The sequence below is a fragment of the Cucurbita pepo genome, chromosome 11 (assembly GCF_057944985.1).
Source record: "Cucurbita pepo subsp. pepo isolate OVF chromosome 11, ASM5794498v1, whole genome shotgun sequence".
Classification (NCBI taxonomy): Eukaryota; Viridiplantae; Streptophyta; class Magnoliopsida; order Cucurbitales; family Cucurbitaceae; genus Cucurbita; species Cucurbita pepo.
In genome coordinates, this window is record NC_141808.1 from 6442640 (window position 1) to 6461399 (window position 18760).

Here is an 18760-nt window from a genome sequence, read left to right on the forward strand (position 1 = left end):
AAGTCATTGTTGTACAACAATAAATTTAAAATCTCTGGTTGGTACAACCAACTTTCATCTAACAAATTTAAAATCTCCTATGGTAGGTATAATTTATTCTAATTTTTTAAAATACTAATTTAAAATAAGATCTCAATATTATATGTATAAATTTATATAATATAAATATAAACTTAAAAGAGTCAGTTGTAAACAACAAACTTAAAATCTAAGATTTGTAGAACAAACTTAAAACCAAAAACCACATGTTCCTAAGACAAACTAAAAATAAAAAAATCGAGCTTTAATGGGTATAAAGATTATGCCAAGCATTGTAATCTTTCCTTTTAAATGTTTTTTTTTTTTAAAAAAAAAATTAATGGATGTCATACTATCATTACTTGTGGATTCATAGACTAGTGGGAACAAAGAATCCAAGCCCAATATTCTCCACCTTCAAATATCTTAAACAAGGTAAGGGTTTGACCCATTTGTAGAATGACATCTCTTTCATCATCATTAGGACCTCCAATCAGGCTCTCTCTTGTATATAAAGATTAGAGATTGTAATGTCTCAAGTCCACTGCTAGTAGATATTGTCCGCTTTGGCCCGTTATATATCATCGTCAACATCATGGTTTTAAAATGCGTCTACTAGAGAGAGGTTTCCACACCGTACGTTATAAGGAATGATTCATTCCCCTCAACAACCAATGTGGGATTTCACAATCCACCTCCCTTGGGGACCTAGCATCCTCGTTGGCACACTGCTCAGTGTCCGACTCTGATACCATTTGTAACGTCCCAAGCCCACCCTTAGCAAATATTGTCCATTCTGTCCCGTTACATATCATCGTCAACCTCACAGTTTTAAAATGCGTCTATCATGGAGAGATTACAACACCATTGTAAGGAATGTTTTGTTCCCCTCTCTACATGAGGTGAGATTTAACAAAGTTAGAGAGATCTTTTTAAGGACTAAAATAGGCTTTGGATAACAAAATAGCTCATTTCAAAAACTATACAAAGAATACTTTATTGAATCCTAAAACAAATGCAAAATCTAAGCAAAAGTTGGGTAACATAACCATTACCTCATATACTACAAACTATTAAAATACTCTACAAGTTCTTTCCTGTTATCGATGTTGCTCCCTTTCCTGTTTAATGTTAACTTCTTGACAGAATGGCCTGTCCAGAATGCATCACTGCCTTGTATACAGTCCCACCATCCGCACATATCTCGTGAAAAGTATTAGTGGCCTCAATTAGATCTTGGAAAGAAAATCTTTCCTTAGGTGGAAAATAGACATCCGAAAACATAGATTTTCTTTCCTTGTTTTGCACCATTTCGGATGGATGTCTCATGCAATATAAGATGATCATAATTAGAACGATAGAAACTTCACCTACCTTAAAAGATGGTGACGATGAATCTCCATTGTAGTTGTCAAGAGGTCCACCACAGAGCCCCTCTTTGTCAATGAAGCTACTAGTGGGCATGTTCTGAAAGAAAGTTATTGAAGGGATCGTATGTCTCACGTTATGCTATATTGCTACGCCATAGCAAAATTAGTAGATTTTGTACTCACAATAGAATGGTTATTCTTCACCCATGTATACTTTTTACCGCTAAAACTTCTATTTCACATTTGTGAAATTTTATTTTTTCTCTTTCTAACCTTTCTTACCTATTAGCTAACATTTTGTTGGTCAAGAAAAACATATTGCTTTGATTAAAATAAAACAAAACAAAATTTGTGAAAAATCAAATGAGTAACTATGTAATATATATAATATTACAATTATTAGAACAAATATATATTTATCGATATAATAAAAAAAATAAAAAAGATGTAAAAGTAATATTCTTGTCCATTTATCTCACTTTTTTTTTTTTTTTTTTTTTTTTACTTTAAATTTATAAAATTTGGTTGAAAAAGTAATTTATGAAAAAAACAATACTATGTGAATAAGTGTGACTTTGAGTAAATTAAAGGTACATGAATCACCTAAGATCACATAGATGTGACCTTGAGGATAAGATGACTAAGAAATGTTTAAAAGACTTGAAAGTCATTACCTATACAACATGGTTAAGCATATGAACCCATCTTGTAAGTTCCTAAGGTCCATAATTCCTTGAGGCATAAGTTGTAACTTGAATTTGTAACCATATGAACCCATCTTAGCGTGAGTTGCTTGCTTCATCGTCGACGTTCGAGACTTCCGTTTTGAGCTTTCGGTATCCAAATTACTTCAAATTTCCTTCCACAGACTCCTCTTGTGTCTAGTTTCTTGAACCATAAGAGTTTTCATGAGAATCGGTTTGGAAGGGAGTTAAAAGTGAGAAAAACTGAGAAAATATTGAATTTAGGGTCGACTGGGCCGGTTCAAATGAACCGACCACGTCATCATCTTCTTCCTCCAGACGTCGTTGTCTGAAACTCGGCCTCTACGGTCACATTTACAGCATTTCTCCCCTCGATTTCTTCATGAAACTTAAAGATGGTGTTACAAGGAAGAGCTAAGGATTGATTTCATACCTTCTTGTGGATTGTAGCCTAAGATATTTTCTTCGAAAGTTCATCTAAAATCAGTTTTTCGTTGGAACAAAAACAGAGGATTAATTATTGGGTAGCCAATTCTAGGGGTTTTCAAAGGCCTGATTTCTTCATGGAACCATTCTCATATACTTTCCTCAAGCTAAAGGACTTGGTTTGGAGGAACGCCTTTGAGTGTGGAACCTTAATTTTGAGAAATTGTAATCAGCTGCAATGTTACTCAAAATGTCGAATTTTCATTCTCTTGGATAGCCTATTCTACGACGTTTAAGCTCTCGTTTACTTCATCAAAGTTACTCAACTTGAACCTTTGAAGCTTAAGGAAATTTCAATTTGAAGGAAAATGAACCGTAGATAGAAATTCGAAATAAATTTTCTTCAATTGGGCACATTCTTCAGGTTATTTCTCTTCATGGTCTTCTACAAAAACTTTTCTTGGAGGTGAAATTCACTGGGATCATCCTTGCTCGATGAATTCTCGTGTATCCTCGGATTGGAATTTTGAGTTTTCCGTGAAGCTCTTTAATGGCGGATTGTATTGGGGGAATAGTTTCTAGGAACTTTCAGCACTCGATTTCTTCATAGAACTTGTTGGTAATCTTGTTTAGAAACTGTAGGAACAAGTTTGAAGAGAAATGGTGGAGAACTGCTTCCGAATTTGGAAGAAATCCGAGAGTAGGAGATCCAAAATCTAAATACTTATTGCCTACAATAGGGAGCTCGACCTTGCTCGATTCTTGTTCCAAACTATTTCCTCAACTTTAGAATTTATAGGGGAAGCTTAAACCGACATTAAGAGCTCTAGAGCCATAGTGATTAGGAGATTGAGCTTTCTAGATAATCCATCAGAAATATCTACTCTAATCCGCCTTACCGACCTTCATTTTGAATCCTAGCCATTGGATGTGATATTCTGTGAGTGTTTTAGAATATACCTAATTTTGGTGGAGATCCAATGGCTGAGAGTCGAGATTTAATAGATTTTGTGTAGATGGTCACTTTTGATCATCTGATTCTTGTCAAAATGGCAGTTTCGTAATTATCCATATCTTCAGGGGTCATTAGGTAGTTTGTCACTTTCTCAATATATTATTACTATTTTTCTAAAAAAAAAATCCATAATTTTCCTAACAATTCATCATCCCTGGTTGGTCATTTTTTTTCCTTCTAGACCATCTTGAAATTCCATCTAGATAAGGAATTTAAAATCAGGAAAGTTCATTTGAAATTGGAAAACAACATTTTCGTCCTTTTCGCTTATATTTTCATTCCCAATCCTTCTTCAAAGGCTTCATGTCACGACCAAATATTTTATTACGAACCATGACTAATGACAACGCACGAATGCACAAAGTGATTTAAATATGAAATAGAGAAAATTCTTTAATTTCGATAAAGTTTTTCAACGACAAACAAGCAGAACACTTAACAGTTGGGAAATAAAGTTTGAAAGAATGCAAATACAAAATAAGGACTGGATTGACGCCCCGTGACAACCCATTCTTCTGTGACAATCCATATCTCCATCACGCCCGCTCTTGACCGACGCCTCGCGCTCCTGAAAAAGGAAAACATAGCAAGGATGAGTATAAAAAATTATACTCAGTAAGCCTCCTACTTGTAGGCTCTCTTCGCATCCTAACTTAACAGGTTCCCACGGTCTCCTAATTCGGTTCTAGGACATCTGGTTCTAATTTTAATCCCTTGGGGCTTGCCCCTTGGGTCTCGCAGGTTCGTCGTCCTTTCATTAGACACCTAGAGGTTCCTTACGCCAAGCTAATATGGCTATATGAGACTACATGGTATCTAGCCTAGGGGTGTGTTGAATACCCCTACGCCAATATAGACCCCTATGGGGGGCACGACCCAACCCGTTCCCATGCAACTAATGGGTTGTACGACGTGGGGACACATTTCCCATGCGAAATGGCTACGAGCAGTAAGAACTGGTCAGGAACCCTTGGTCCTCCCACGAAGCTATAGATATCGTTCTCACACTAGCAATCTATGAACACTCCTAAGGTACCTTATTGCCGTGGTAATCCGCTAGGTTCCTAGGGGAAAGTTAAGCCTTGCTAGGACGACGTATCGCTCCTAAGATTAATTCCCTAGGCTTATCATAGAAATAGGCCCTGGCAAATAACAGAGTGTGCATGCAACCGTCTTCTAACATCATAATATATAATTCATGCAAACTAGATATGCCGGCTCAACTGGGCGATGGCCTCTATCAAGCACCCAGAACACGAAGTTCGTGCTCAATGGGACAAACTCATCCATCAAGCACCCAGAACATAGAATACACAATTCCAACATAAATTAAACGCATGCATACGTACGACGGAAGCTTAAAGCATACAAGCAACACTCAGATAATTCACCCAATACACTCATAACAATCAATCTGACTAATCTAAGGCAAAGGTACTAGCATGCATGCAATCCAAGCGAATCCTACAAGTATTTCTTCCTAAAAATCGGGTGGTGACTTACCTGGTTGACGCGTGCCTTTTCGCTAGCGTTTCTTTGCCCGTGAGGTGTCCAAAAATACTGATTTTCTTAAATTAGATCTCTATTAACATAAAAACAGTAATAGAACTGGAACCGGAACAACAATCGAGCAAACAGAGGGCAAACGAGCCAAACCGGCTGTTTCATACGCCGACAATGCGCCGACCACGTGCGTGGAGTTGCAGGCCGCACGCGTGTCAGCTTCTGCGCAGTCGCAGATCGGCTGGTGCGTTTTGGCTTGGTTCGGCTTGGCTCAGCTCGAGTTTGTGGTTCGACTCGGGCTTTGCTGCGTTGCTCCAACCGATGGTTGACACATGTCCAGCGCCTATCACGCTGCCCTCCACCGCTCGCCGGCCGACTTTTTTTTTTCATCTCTGTACTCTGTAATTCGTAACACAGAGTCCCCTCTCCAATTTTCATATCTTTTAATTCGTAGTTCGGATCGATATGATTTCTTCGGCAAAGTTCTAGATCCTATTACGGGCTACGTCCTGGTATTTTTTCATAATTTTTTGCTTGACTACCAGACGAGTTACGAGCGTTAGAAGTTTGCTTACCGTTCTTGGATGATTCTCGGATCTCCACCTTTGGATCGAGATTTTGGCCAAACTTCTTCATAAATTGTGCGTAGAGTTGTTCCTAGGTGAATATCTCAACATTTTAGGACTCGATTCACATAAAAAAAGCTCAGATCTGAAAAATATCATTCAGAACCTTACCTCACGAAACGTTCTTGGATCTTGACGGAGCGTTGGCCTCACTAGCCTCTCATTCCTTGTACGGGTCGGTCTTGTCTGAAGGGGGATTCCGACGGTGGTTCAATGAACTTTGCGGCGACTCTTTTCTGTTTCCTCCCAATTTTCTCTCTAACTTTCGTTTTCTTTTGTAGGAGATTTGATGGGGTTTTCCTTGAACCCCTATTATGGCTGGAGAGGCAAAATGACATTGTTGCTCCTCTATTGACTTAGCTTTTTTTTTTTTTTTTTTTTTTTTTTTTTTTTTGCAAACTCTCCCCTCCTTAGAAACTTTCATCCCCAAAAGTGGATATCCCTTGGAAGAGTTCGGGATAAGCTCTCCTCACGGTGGTTACCCCATGAGACCTTTACCAAGGGAATATCTTTGCTGCTCAATTATCTAGTGTCTTGAGCCAAAAGTCTGATAGGCTTCTCCTCGTAAGATAGATGTTCCCGAAAAGGAAGCATCTCATGCTCGATTACATGAGTAGGGTTTAGAGTGTACTTTCGTAGCATGGGTATGTGGACCACGTTGTGCACGGCGGCAAGGTTCAGTGGCAGGGCAATTCTGTAAGCCACAGCCCCAACTCTTTCTAGAATATCGAAGGGGCCTATGAACCTTGAGCTTAATTTTCCCTTCTTTCCGAACCTCAACACCCCCCTCATAGGGGCTACTTTCAGGAACACGTGGTCACCAGCCTCAAATTTGAGGTCCCTTCTATGCAAATCTGCATAGCTTTTCTGTCGGCTCTATGCAGTAAGTATCCTCTGCTTGATATTCGGCACTGCTGCGTTGGTGACCTAAACCAACTCTGGTCCCAGTAGTTGCTGCGTGCCTACCTCTTCCCAAAACACCGATGTTCGACACCTACGCCCATATAGTGCCTCAAAGGGGGCCATCTGGATGGTCGCTTAATAACTATTATTGTAGGCAAACTCCATCAAAGGCAGATGTTCGTCCTAGCACCTAGAGAAATCTAAGGAACAAGGCTCGCAACATATCCTCTAATATCTGGTTTAGTCTTTTAGTTTGTCCGTCCGTTTGAGGATGGAACGCTGTACTGAACCTCAACTGAATTCCTAGTGCTTTCTAGAGACTTTTCCAAAACTGAGAGGTGAACGTGGTGTCCCGGTCTGATACTGAGGATGTTGGTACCCCGTGCAGGCATACTATCTCCTTGATATATAACTGAGCCCACCGATCCACTCGATATGTGGACTTTCCTTGAATGAAGTGGGCCGTCTTGGTTAGTCTATCTACAACTACCCAGATGACGTTGAAACCCTACTTTGTCTTTGGCAAACCCGAGACAAAATCCATATAGACTGCTTCCCATTTCCACTGAGGAACGTTCAGGGGCTGTAGCAGTCCTGCTGGCAGGTCAAGCAACGACTTACGAAATCCGCTATGTCCCTCTTCATTCTGGACCACCAATAGTATCTTTTTAGATCCTGATATATCTTCGTACTTCCAGGGTGGAACGTATAAAATATATCATGGACTTCGGTCATAATATCTTTTAAGATTCTCTCATCTTGGGGAACGCACAGGCAGTTTTGTCATAGCAGGCCTTTATCTGAGGAGATAGAATACCCTGCTGGTCTCTCTGTCTCAGTTTGACTCCACACTTTACTAGGGTGTTCATCAAAACTCTGAGCGTCAATAATTTTCTTTCGTAGGGTGGGTTGTATGGTTAACTGTGCCATTTCAACAGCACCACCTTTAACCATCACGTCTATCCCAGCCCTCTTCATCTCATCTTGTAGTCTTTCCTGCGTGGTGATCATTGCTGAAGTATGCATAGCCTTCCAATTCAATGCATCAGCTACCACGTTGGCTTTGCCTGGATGGTATAGGATCTCTATGTTATAATTCTTTACCAGTTCCAACAATCGCCTTTGTCTCATATTGAGCTCCTTCTGCGTGAACAAGTACTTGAGGCTCTTATGATCGGTGAAGACTTGTACTTTTTCCCCATACAAGTAATGCCGCCACGTTTTTAGAGCAAATATTACCGCTACTAACTCGAGGTCATGCGTGGGGTAGTTTCATTCATATTCCTTCAGTTGTCAAGAAGTATACACTATCACCTTACCCTTCTGCATGATCACACACCTTAAGCCTTTCCCTGATGCATCACTATACACCACGAGATTACCTGACCCGTCTGAGAGTGTAAGGACTTGTGCGGTTCCCAACCTCTCCTTGAGTTCTTGAAAACTCTGTTCGCAGGCTGGAGTCCAAGCAAAGGGCTTGCACTTCTTGGTTAGCTGAGATAACGTTGAGAAAATTTTGGAGAAATTCAGGATAAACCTTCTGTAATATCCAGCTAACCCCAGAAAACTCCTCACCTCCATGACTGTGGTCGGCTTTTGCCACCTCATCACTACTTCTATCTTAGCTGGGCCCACTATAATCCCCTTGCTTGACACCACGTGACCTAGAAATGCTACTTCAGACAACCAAAACTCGCACTTGGAGAACTTAGCATACAACTGCTGGGCTCTCAGTATTGTCAAGACTTTTCTTAGGTGTTCTTCATGATCTGCCTCTGATTTAGAGTACACCAGAATGTCGTCGATGAACACTATGACAAAAGTATCTAATAATTCCTTAAACACCCTGTTCATTAGTTCCATGAAAACTGCTGGTGCATTGGTAAGGCCAAAGAACATAATGAGAAACTCGTAATGTCCATAACGACTTCTGAAGGTTGTCTTAGGTATCTCCCCTTCTCTGACCCTCAACTGATGATACCCTAACCTTAAGTCCATTTTGGAGAAGACTGTTGCTCCTTGTAGCTGAACAAACAGGTCGTCAATTCTCGGGAGGGGATACTTATTTTTTATGGTGATCTTGTTTAGTTCCCTGTAATCTATACACAACCGCATGTTTCTGTCCTTCTTCTTGACAAACAGAATAGGGGCTCCCTAGGGTGATACACTGGGTCGGATGAAACCCTTATCCAATAGCTCCTGTAACTGTTCCTTCAATTTCCTGAGTTCTGCAGGTGCCATCCTCTAAGGTGCCTTGGAGATCGGCACAGTTCTTGGTTCTAAATCGATCCCAAAATCGACTTTCCTAGTTGGGGGTAAACGTGGCTGTCACGACCCAATTTTCGAGGCTTCGAAAAGCCGAGTCGTGACTAAAAAGATAAATAAAAAACAAACAAAAATAAAATAAAATAAAAAGAAGAGTGAAATAAAGAGATGAAAATCAAATAAAATTAAAATATTTCAAAAGAGTATTTAAGTTTACAAAAACGAAATAAAATACAAATATAAAAGGAATTCGCAAAAGACTCCAAAAGACCGAAAAGGGACTGGCGCTCCGGAACGGCCCCCTTTGTGACCGCACAACTCTCCAACGCTCCTCCACCTCGACCGACACCTGACAAAAAGGAAGGTAGAAAGAAATGAGTATAAAAATTATACTCAGTAAGCAACCTACTTGTAGGCTCTCTTCGCATCTTAATTTACAGATTCCCACGGTTTCCTAACTCGGTTCTAGGACATCTGGTTCTAGTCTTAGTCCCTTGGGGCTTGCCGCTTGGGTTTCACCGGTTCATTGTCCTTTCATTAAAGGCCTAGAGGTTCATTACGCCTAGCTAATGTGGTCGGTATCTCTCTATAAGGTGCTACCTCTACATGGCTATCTGGGACTACATGGTATCTAGCCTAGGGGTGTGCTGAATACCCCTACGCCCATATAGTCTCCCTATGGGGGGCGCAACCCAACCCGTTCCCATGCAGCTAATGGGTTGTACGACGTAAGGACTGATTTTTGACCCTTGGTCCTCCCACGAAGCTATAGATACCGTTCTCACGCTAGCAATCTATGAACATTCCGAGGTACCCTCTTGCCGTGGTAAACCGCTAAGTCCCTAGGAAAAATTAAATCTGGCTGGAGCGACATATCGCTCCTAACAATAATTTCCTAAGCTTATCATAGAAATGGGCCCTAGAAATTAACAGAGTGTGCATGCAATCGTCTTCTAACATCGTACTATATAATTTATGCAAACTAGGTGTACCGGCTCAACGGGGCGATGACCTCCATCAAGCATCCAGAGCACGAAGTTCGAGCTCAATGGGGCAAATTCGTCCATCAAGCACCCGGAACACGGAATACACAATTCCAACATAAATTAAATGCATGCATACATACAGCGGAAGCATAAAGCATACAGCAACACTCATGTAAATCACCCAATACAATCATATCAACTACTCTGACGACAAATAATTTACATGGAGAGCTAATGTGAAGTAAAACTATTAGCATGCATGCAATCCAAGCGAATCCTACAAGTACTTCTTCCTAAATACCGGGTGGTGACTTATTTGGTTGACACGTGCCCTTTTTCTAGCATTTCATTGCCTGTGAGGTGTCCAAAAATACTGATTTCTTTAAATTAGGTCCCTATTCACGTAAAAACAGTATTAGAACTGGAACCGAGACAAAAATCGGGCAAACAGAAAGCAACCGGGCCAAATTGGCCGTCACACGCGCGCTGGGAATGCGTGGTCACGCGTGCGGGAAGGCGCCAGTCGCAGGCTGCACGCGCACCTACTTCCGCGTACTCGCGGGTCGGCCAGTCCGGTTCAGTCCTGTCGGCTCGGCTCGCGTTGCGGTTCGGCTCGGCTTGCAGGCGACACGTGGCGACGCCTCGCTGGAGCTGCGTTGCTCCAGCGGATGGTCGACGCGTGTCCGGCGCCTGTCGCCGTCCTCCGCCGCTCGCCAGCCGACTCTTTTTTTTTTTTCTTTCTTCTCTGCCCTCTAAAAACCGAAACACAGTCCTCTTTTCCGATTTTCCTATCTTTCGATTCGTATATCTGATCGACATGATTCCTTCGACAAAGTTTTAGATCGTGTTACGGTCTACATCGTAGTATTTTTTTGTAATTTTTGCTTGACTACCGAACTAGTTAAGAACGTCGGAAGTTCGCTCACCGTTACGGACGACTCTCGGATCTCCGCCTTCGGGTTGAGGTCTTGGCCAAACTTCTTCACAAATCATGCGTAGAGTTGTTCCTAGATGAATATATCAAGATTTCAGATCTTGATTCACAAAGAAAAACCGTAGATCTGAGAAAACGTTCAAGATCCTTTCCTTGCGGGTTTTCCTATTTCTTGATGAAAAATGGGACTCCGGCCACCCACATTCTCTTTTACCTTCCAAGAAAGTCTCTCTGCATCATGACCTTCACCTCCTTGCATCATGATCTTCACCTCCTTGCATCATGATTTTCACCGGAATAAAACTCCGACGGTAGTTTTCGGTGAGTCTTCCTGCGGTTCATCCTTTCTTCTCTCTCTAGGTTCTCTCTACCTCTTTCTCTCACTATTTCTCTTTTGCAGGACTCTGGATGGGGTTTCATTTGGACCCCTTAGATGGTTGGTGGGGCAATTTTACCTATTTTCCCCTCCCGACTTTTCCTTTTTTTTTTTTTTTTTTTTTAAATTTCTATTTCTATTTCTTCGGGTATTACAAACTCTCCCCCTCCCCCCTTAGAAACTTTCATCCCCGAAAGTTGGCGTCTCTTAAAAGAGTTTGGGACAGGCCCCTCCCACATCTTCTTTACGTTCTCAGGTTGCCTCTTCATTAAGGTGGTTACTCCCACGAGACTTTTACTAAGGTGGTCGCTCTTTCATACCAACACTTCGCGTCTTGGTCTGGCCCAATAGGGATTGGTACCCATATAGGCGTACTACCTCTTTGACATATAACTTATCCCATCGATCTACTCGATAAGTGGTCTCACCTGGGATGAGGTGAGTTGTCTTGGTTGGTCTACCCGAACTATCCAAATCACGTTACGAGTTTGTTTAGTCTTTGGCAAATCCGAGATAAAACCCACTCACTACTTTCCATTTAAGGGCTGTAACAATCTTGTTGGGCGCTATCTCGATGCCTTAACCTGCTAGCAGCATCGTCTTACGAAACTCACACCAATAGCATCTCTTCAGATAACTTCGTACATCCTAGGTGGAACGTATCAGATGTATTGTGGGCTTCAGCTAAAATGTCTTTTAGGATTTCCTCGTCTTGGGGAACATACAAGCAGTCTTGCCACTGTAGGACCCCGTCTGAGGAGATAAAATACCTTGTTGGTTTTTTTTTTCCCACCCCAGTCTGACTCCAGACTTTGTTAAGGTGTGCATTAGATCTCTGGGCATCACAGACACGTTTTCATAAAGTGGGTTGCATGGTCATCTGTGCTATCTTAGCGATATCTCCATTAACTGCAACCTCGATTTTTATTGTTCTTCATTTCATCTTGTAACTTCCCTTGCTTGGTGATCATTGCAGATGTATGAACGGTCTATGTCATTCCATCTGCACGACCAAGTACTCGAGGCTCTTTAGTCAGTGTATGCTTGCACTGTTCTCCATGCTCGTAATGTTGCCATGTCTCCATGGCAAGTATGGCTGCTGCTAGTTCAAGGTCATGAGTAGGGTAATTCTGTTCGTGCTCTTTCCGCTTTCTTGAAGAGTAAGCTACTGCCTTACCATTCTGCATAAGCACGCACCCTAAGCCCTTACATGAGGCATCTTTATACGTTACAAGGTTGTCTAGCCCATCTTGAACTACTGCAGTTACCAACCTTTGCTTAAGTTCCTGGAAACTCTCTACGCCTACTGGTATTCAATCGAAGGGTTTCCCCTCCTTGGTTAACTGTGCAGGCACTGCAGAGATCTTGAAAATATCACGTACGAGTCTTTTGAAAGATTTCTAGAACTTCGTACCTTAGTGATTATGGTCAGTTTCGGCCACCTCATAGCTACTTCAATCTTAGCGGTGTCTACGATGAATTCTCTGCTTGACACCACATAACTTCAGATGTCATCTCAGATAGCCAAAACTTGCTTTGGGGAACTTAGCCTACAATTGGTGTGTTATTAACATCATCATAACTTTCCCCCGAGTGTTCCTTGTCAACTAAGTCCATCTTGGTGTACAACGACACATTGTCATTGAAGTCGTCTTTGACGATAACAAGAAAATCTCTTAAACGTTCGATTAGTCTAAACCTAAACCTTAGCAAGACATTGATCAGGTCGAAAGACTTATCGATAAACTTTCCTTCCTCGTGATTGCTCCTAGTGGTTGCCTTCGATATATCACTCTCCTTGATCCACATAAGAGGTATACGAAACTTGTCGAGACCCTTACAATCCTTACTACTTCACCAAGAATGGTCTCGTAGCTACTTCCCAATTGGCCAACATAGGTCTTTCCTCATAACGAGATAACTTGTCATGTAACTTGCCTAAGTACTAATACTCATCTGAGCTAAATGTAGTCTCTTTTGAAAGTAAAGGTTCCTTGTATAAGTCCTCTGCATTCACCTAGGCCAACTCATGTAGTGTCTTATGATTGATCAAGTCACATTTCCTTTCGTAGTGATATCTTATATTGGCTTGTGTGTGTGCATCTATCAAGTTCTTGTAAAGGATCCTATGGAACTCTCTAAAAACTCTTGTTTGGTAACTAGTCTTCCTCAAGCTCTAAGGATACTTTTATCTATGTCCAAGGTTTTTCCCAAGACACATTATGTCTTCTGCTCCCCTTACTAGTGCACTATCACTATCTCACTACTCTTTAGGTAGTTTCCAAACTCACGTTATCTAGCATCTCTACCTCTGTCTGAGCATGCTTCACAAGTATTTTGCACTCAAGTGTGAAACTGGAGTTCTACTCTTTGTAGTCCAGATCACTTATACAAGGGTTAGTTCTTCTTAACACCCATCTAGACTTTCTTCCTTCAGACGGCGAAGGCATGACCATAGCTTGACCTCTTTTCTTGTTGTTCTCAACCCTGAGGTTCGCCGGACTACCTTGACAGTTCCACATCCCTCACCTTGTGAGCATACATGCCCTGACCAAAGGATAGGTTAGAACACAGTTTCATGGTCCTGATAACCACGTACTGCTTTTGAACTTGGTCCTCTCCACCAAGGTCCAAAGCGACTTGTCATCCATTAGGTGATCTTTTAGTAGGAATATCCTATACCCCATGACTCATTAGTGGCATAAAGCGCACATCTCACTTATGGAAGTCCATAAACCTGAACTTATATCATGAAGACTCCAACCACCCTGGAAGCCAGGGCCTCCACAGCTTCACTCTCTCTGTTGGTGAATCTTATTTCTCGACTTCCAACTTAACCAAACTCACCCGTGAAAATGGTTTGCTTGAGGGGTGCTTAATTCCTACAGTGGCCGCCCTTACTTGTAAAAACGATATTGTTTGGGTCTACTATATGGTTTGCACCAAGACAGCCCTATATTGTCTAGGCTTACTATGTGGTCTCCACGTTGGCATGCTTGACATCTAGAATTATGGTCGTGGGAGGCTGAGCCATAGGTATACCATCTCTTACTAGACCTTTGAAGGTCTGATATACATTTCTATGGGTTGGATGTCACGCACTTTGCGAAGTCACCCCTTTGTCTTCCTAAGGCCAGTAAGTTATAACGTGAACCCTCTCGGCCTTCTCACAATAACTCAAATCTAGCATCGACAGTAATAGAGTGAACCTTCACTATTAAACACTCTAAAGTGTAATCATAGTTACCACTTTCCCAAGACAAACATCAAATTTTTACAGCCTTGCAATCACTCATATCCTACTAAACAGGGTTAAAATGCATACCTGGTCGCGGCGAGGCGTGTCGTTGAGCTTTGTCACAGAGGTATACGACTCTCTTTCCTAGAAAAAGTCTACATAATCTAAAACCCGACTGTTATGATACCAATCTGTCACGACCCGATTTTCGAGGCTTCGAAAAGTCAAGTCGTGACTAAAAAGATGAAATTGAAAACAAACAAAAAGAAAAGAAAATAAAAAGAAGAGTGAAATAAAGAGATGAAAATCAAATAAAATTAAAATATTTCAAAAGAGGATTTAAGTTTACAAAAAGAAAATAAAATACAAATATAAAAGGAATTCGCAAAAGACTTCAAAAGACCGAAAAGGGTCTGACGCTCCGGAACGACCCCCTCTGTGACCGCACAGCTCTCCAACGCTCCTCCACCTTGACCGACACCTGACAAAAAGGAAGGTAGAAAGAAATGAGTATAAAAATTATACTCAGTAAGCAACCTAGTTGTAGGCTCTCTTCGCATCTTAATTTACAGATTCTCACGATTTCCTAACTCGGTTCTAGGACATCTGGTTCTAGTCTTAGTCCCTTGGGGCTTGCCCCTTGGGTTTCACCGGTTCGTTGTCCTTTCATTAAAGGCCTAGAGGTTCATTACGCCTAGCTAATGTGGTCGGTATCTCTCTATAAGGTGCTACCTCTACATGGCTATTTGGAACTACATGGTATCTAGCCTAGAGGTGTGCTGAATACCCCTACGCCCATATAGTCCCCCTATGGGGGGCGCGACCCAACCCGTTCCCATGCAGCTAATGGGCTGTACGACATGGGAACACATTTCCCATGCGAAATGGCTAAGAGTAGTAAGGACTGATCAGGGAACCTTGGTCCTCCCACGAAGCTATAGATACCGTTCTCATGCTAGCAATCTATGAACACTCCGAGGTACCCTCTTGTCGTGGTAAACCGCTAAGTTCCTAGGAAAAATTAAATCTGGCTGGAGCGACATATCGCTCCTAACAATAATTTCCTAAGCTTATCATAGAAATGTGCCCTAGCAATTAACAGAGTGTACATGCAATCGTCTTCTAACATCGTACTATATAATTTATGCAAACTAGGCGTACCGGCTCAACAGGGCGATGACCTCCATCAAACACCCAGAGCACGAAGTTCGAGCTCAATGGGGCAAATTCGTCCATCAAGCACCCGAAACACGGAATACACAATTCCAACATAAATTAAATGCATGCATACATACAGCGGAAGCATAAAGCATACAGCAACACTCATGTAAATCACCCAATACAATCATATCAACTACTCTGACGACAAGTAATTTACATGGAGAGCTAATGTGAAGTAAAACTATTAGCATGCATGCAATCCAAGCGAATCCTACAACTACTTCTTCCTAAATATTGGGTAGTGACTTACTTGGTTGACATGTGCCTTTTTTCTAGCATTTCATTGCCCGTGAGGTGTCCAAAAATACTGATTTCTTTAAATTAAGTCCCTATTCACGTAAAAACAGTATTAGAAATGGAACCGAGACAAAAATCGGGCAAACAGAAAGAAACCGGGCCAAAGTGGCCGTCACACGTGCGATGGGAATGCGTGGTCACACGCGTGGGAAGGCACCAATCGCAGGCTGCACGCGCGCCCGCTTCTGCGTACTCACGGGTCGGCCAGTCCGGTTCGGTCCGGTCGGCTCGGCTCGCGTTGCAATTTGGCCCGGCTTGCAGGCGACACGTGGCGACGCCTCGCTGGAGCTGCGTTGCTCCAGCGGATGGTCGACGTGTGTCCTGTGCCTGTCGCCGTCCTCCGCCGCTCGCCGGCCGTCTCTTTCTTTCTTTCCTTCTTTTTTCTTTCTTCTCTGCCCTCTAAAAACCAAAACACAGTCCTCTTTTCTGATTTTCCTATCTTTTGATCCGTATATCGGATCGACATGATTCCTTCCGCAAAGTTTTAGATCGTGTTATGGGCTACGTTGTAGTATTTTGTTGTAATTTTTGCTTGACTACCGAACGAGTTAAGAACGTCGGAAGTTCGCTCACCATTATCAGACGACTCTCGGATCTCCGCCTTCGGGTTGAGGTCTTGGCCAAACTTCTTGACAAATCATGCGTAGAGTTGTTCCTTGATGAATATATCAAGATTTCAGATCTTGATTCACAAAGAAAAACCGTAGATCTGAGAAAATGTTCAAGATCCTTACCTTGCGGGTTTTCTGATTTCTTGATGAAAAATGGGACTCCGGCCACCCACATTCTCTTCTCCCTTCCAAGAAAGTCTCTCTGCATCATGACCTTCACCTCCTTGCATCATGATCTTCACTGGAATAGACTTCGACGGTAGTTTTTGGTGAGTCTTCCTGCGGTTCATCCTTTCTCCTCTCTCCAGGTTCTCTCTACCCCTTTCTCTCACTATTTCTCTTTTACAGGACTCTGGATGGGGTTTCATTTGGATCCCTTAGATGGTTGGAGGCGCAATTTTACCTATTTGCCCCTCTCCCGACTTTTCCTTTTTTTCTTTTTTTTTTTAAATTTCTATTTCTATTTCTTCGGGTATTACAGTGGCAGATCCTCCGGAAAGACATCTACGAACTCCCTGACGATGTGTACTGATGTTTTTTGTTACTTTTGTCTATGGTCCCGCTAGTTAGAAATGCACTTGCGCCACTACGAATCAACTTCTTAGCCCTTAATGATTTTATGACGCTTGGAGTTCCTTTGGAAGTGGCTCGCTTGTAGGTAAAGTTGGCCACTGACAGGAGCCTGAGAGTTACTATTTGAGTCTCGCAATCTATCAAAATGCGATTCTCACCTAGCCAATCCATACCCAAGATGACATCGAAGTCTTGCTTGCTTAACACTATCAGTGTAGCTTCGATGGCACGTCCTGATATTGTTACACCACCACCCTTAACCCTATGGGTAGGTAACAATAGCTCGTGAGCAGGGGTGGACACTGATAGGGTAGTCTCTAAAAGTTCTTTCTCTAGGCATGCTAGCTCTACAAACTCCTATGATACGAATGAATGCGATGAACCCGAATCAAACAATACTGAAGCAAGATGGTCAAATATGGGTAGCGTACCTGTGACAACTGCGTCAGGCTGGTCAACTTGCCTGGCTGTTGTTGCATGGGCTACAGCTCGCCCCTGCTGATGTTGAGCACCTTGGCCCCTTTGATGTTGTATTGCAGGCCGGTTGATACGCTGATCGTTCCTCTCAGTGCAATCCACTGCAAAGTGCCCTACCTGGCCGCATCTGTAGTAGGCGTATGTTTCTACCCTACATTCCCCCGTGTGAGGACGTCAACAGTTTGGACAAAGGGTCATGTTCCATACTGGGGCTCTTCTTCATTTATAAGTGCGGCCACGGGGCAGTCTACCAGTTCTGGGGTGGCTACGATCTGTCCCCTTTCCCTTGGCTGCAGTGTGGGATGATTGTGCTGTTCCTAACTGTAGCTTGTCAGTGCGGGACGCGTCGAGCAGGGTCGCCACATGAAGGGCTTTCGCATTGACGAAGGATGACTGGGATGCCACATTCTCCTTCAGTCCGTCCCTCAGGCCAGCAATAAATTGTTCGACCTTCAACTCATAAGAACTAACATAGGCTTGAGAAAACTTTACCAGCCTATTGAACGGTAAGTCATATTCCTCCACTGACCTGTCTCCCTGTTTCCGTTCGAGGAATGATGTCTGCATTTTCACTCTGGCAGTGATTGGGTAATATTTGTGGAGATAAGCATCTTTAAACTGGCACCAGGTAATAAACTCTCCTTGTGGTATAATGGTCTTCTGAGCACCCTTCCACCAGAAGTGCGCCTCTCCGTTCAGCATATGCGTCCCACAATGGACTTGATACTTTTGCAGGCAGTTCATAAAATGAAAGACCGTTTCAATGGCCTCTAGCCAATTCTCAGCGGCGATGGGATCCACCTTGCCTCCGTCAAAGGAAGGCGGTTTATGCCTCTGGAAATCTCTTAGGTAGCGGGACTCCACAGTCATAGTCCCTGAATCTTTGACCTATTGTCCTGCTGACTAATTAGCCATCATAGTTTGTATTATTTGGTTCATCAGAGCCTGATTTTCTATTGAGATCATCATGAACGTCTGAAACATCTCTGCTGTAGGCATGGCTAACGGCGGGTTTAGTGAGACTACTGTACAAGGGGTTGGACCCAATGGGACCTCCTTGGAGAAGGGAGCAGTAGGGGGTGTATCGAGCAGCCTTCGGGCCCTGGCCTTCCTTCGACGTCTTTTTGTTCTTGATGGCTATGGTACGGTCCCCTCGCTAGTTTGCGGCGTATCCCCAACCTCTTCTTGAAATTAAGGTTGTTCCACTTCAGGTGTTG

At 42.6% G+C, this 18760-nt stretch overlaps 1 protein-coding gene across 1 annotated transcript; it reads right to left on the bottom strand.

Moving 5' to 3' along the window:
* Positions 1-17762: 17762 nt before the first annotated feature.
* Positions 17763-18413, bottom strand: LOC111783989 (uncharacterized). The gene has a single exon (XM_023664808.1). The coding sequence runs from the start codon at positions 18411-18413 to the stop codon at positions 17763-17765; it is 651 nt and encodes a 216-aa protein (XP_023520576.1).
* Positions 18414-18760: the final 347 nt, after the last annotated feature.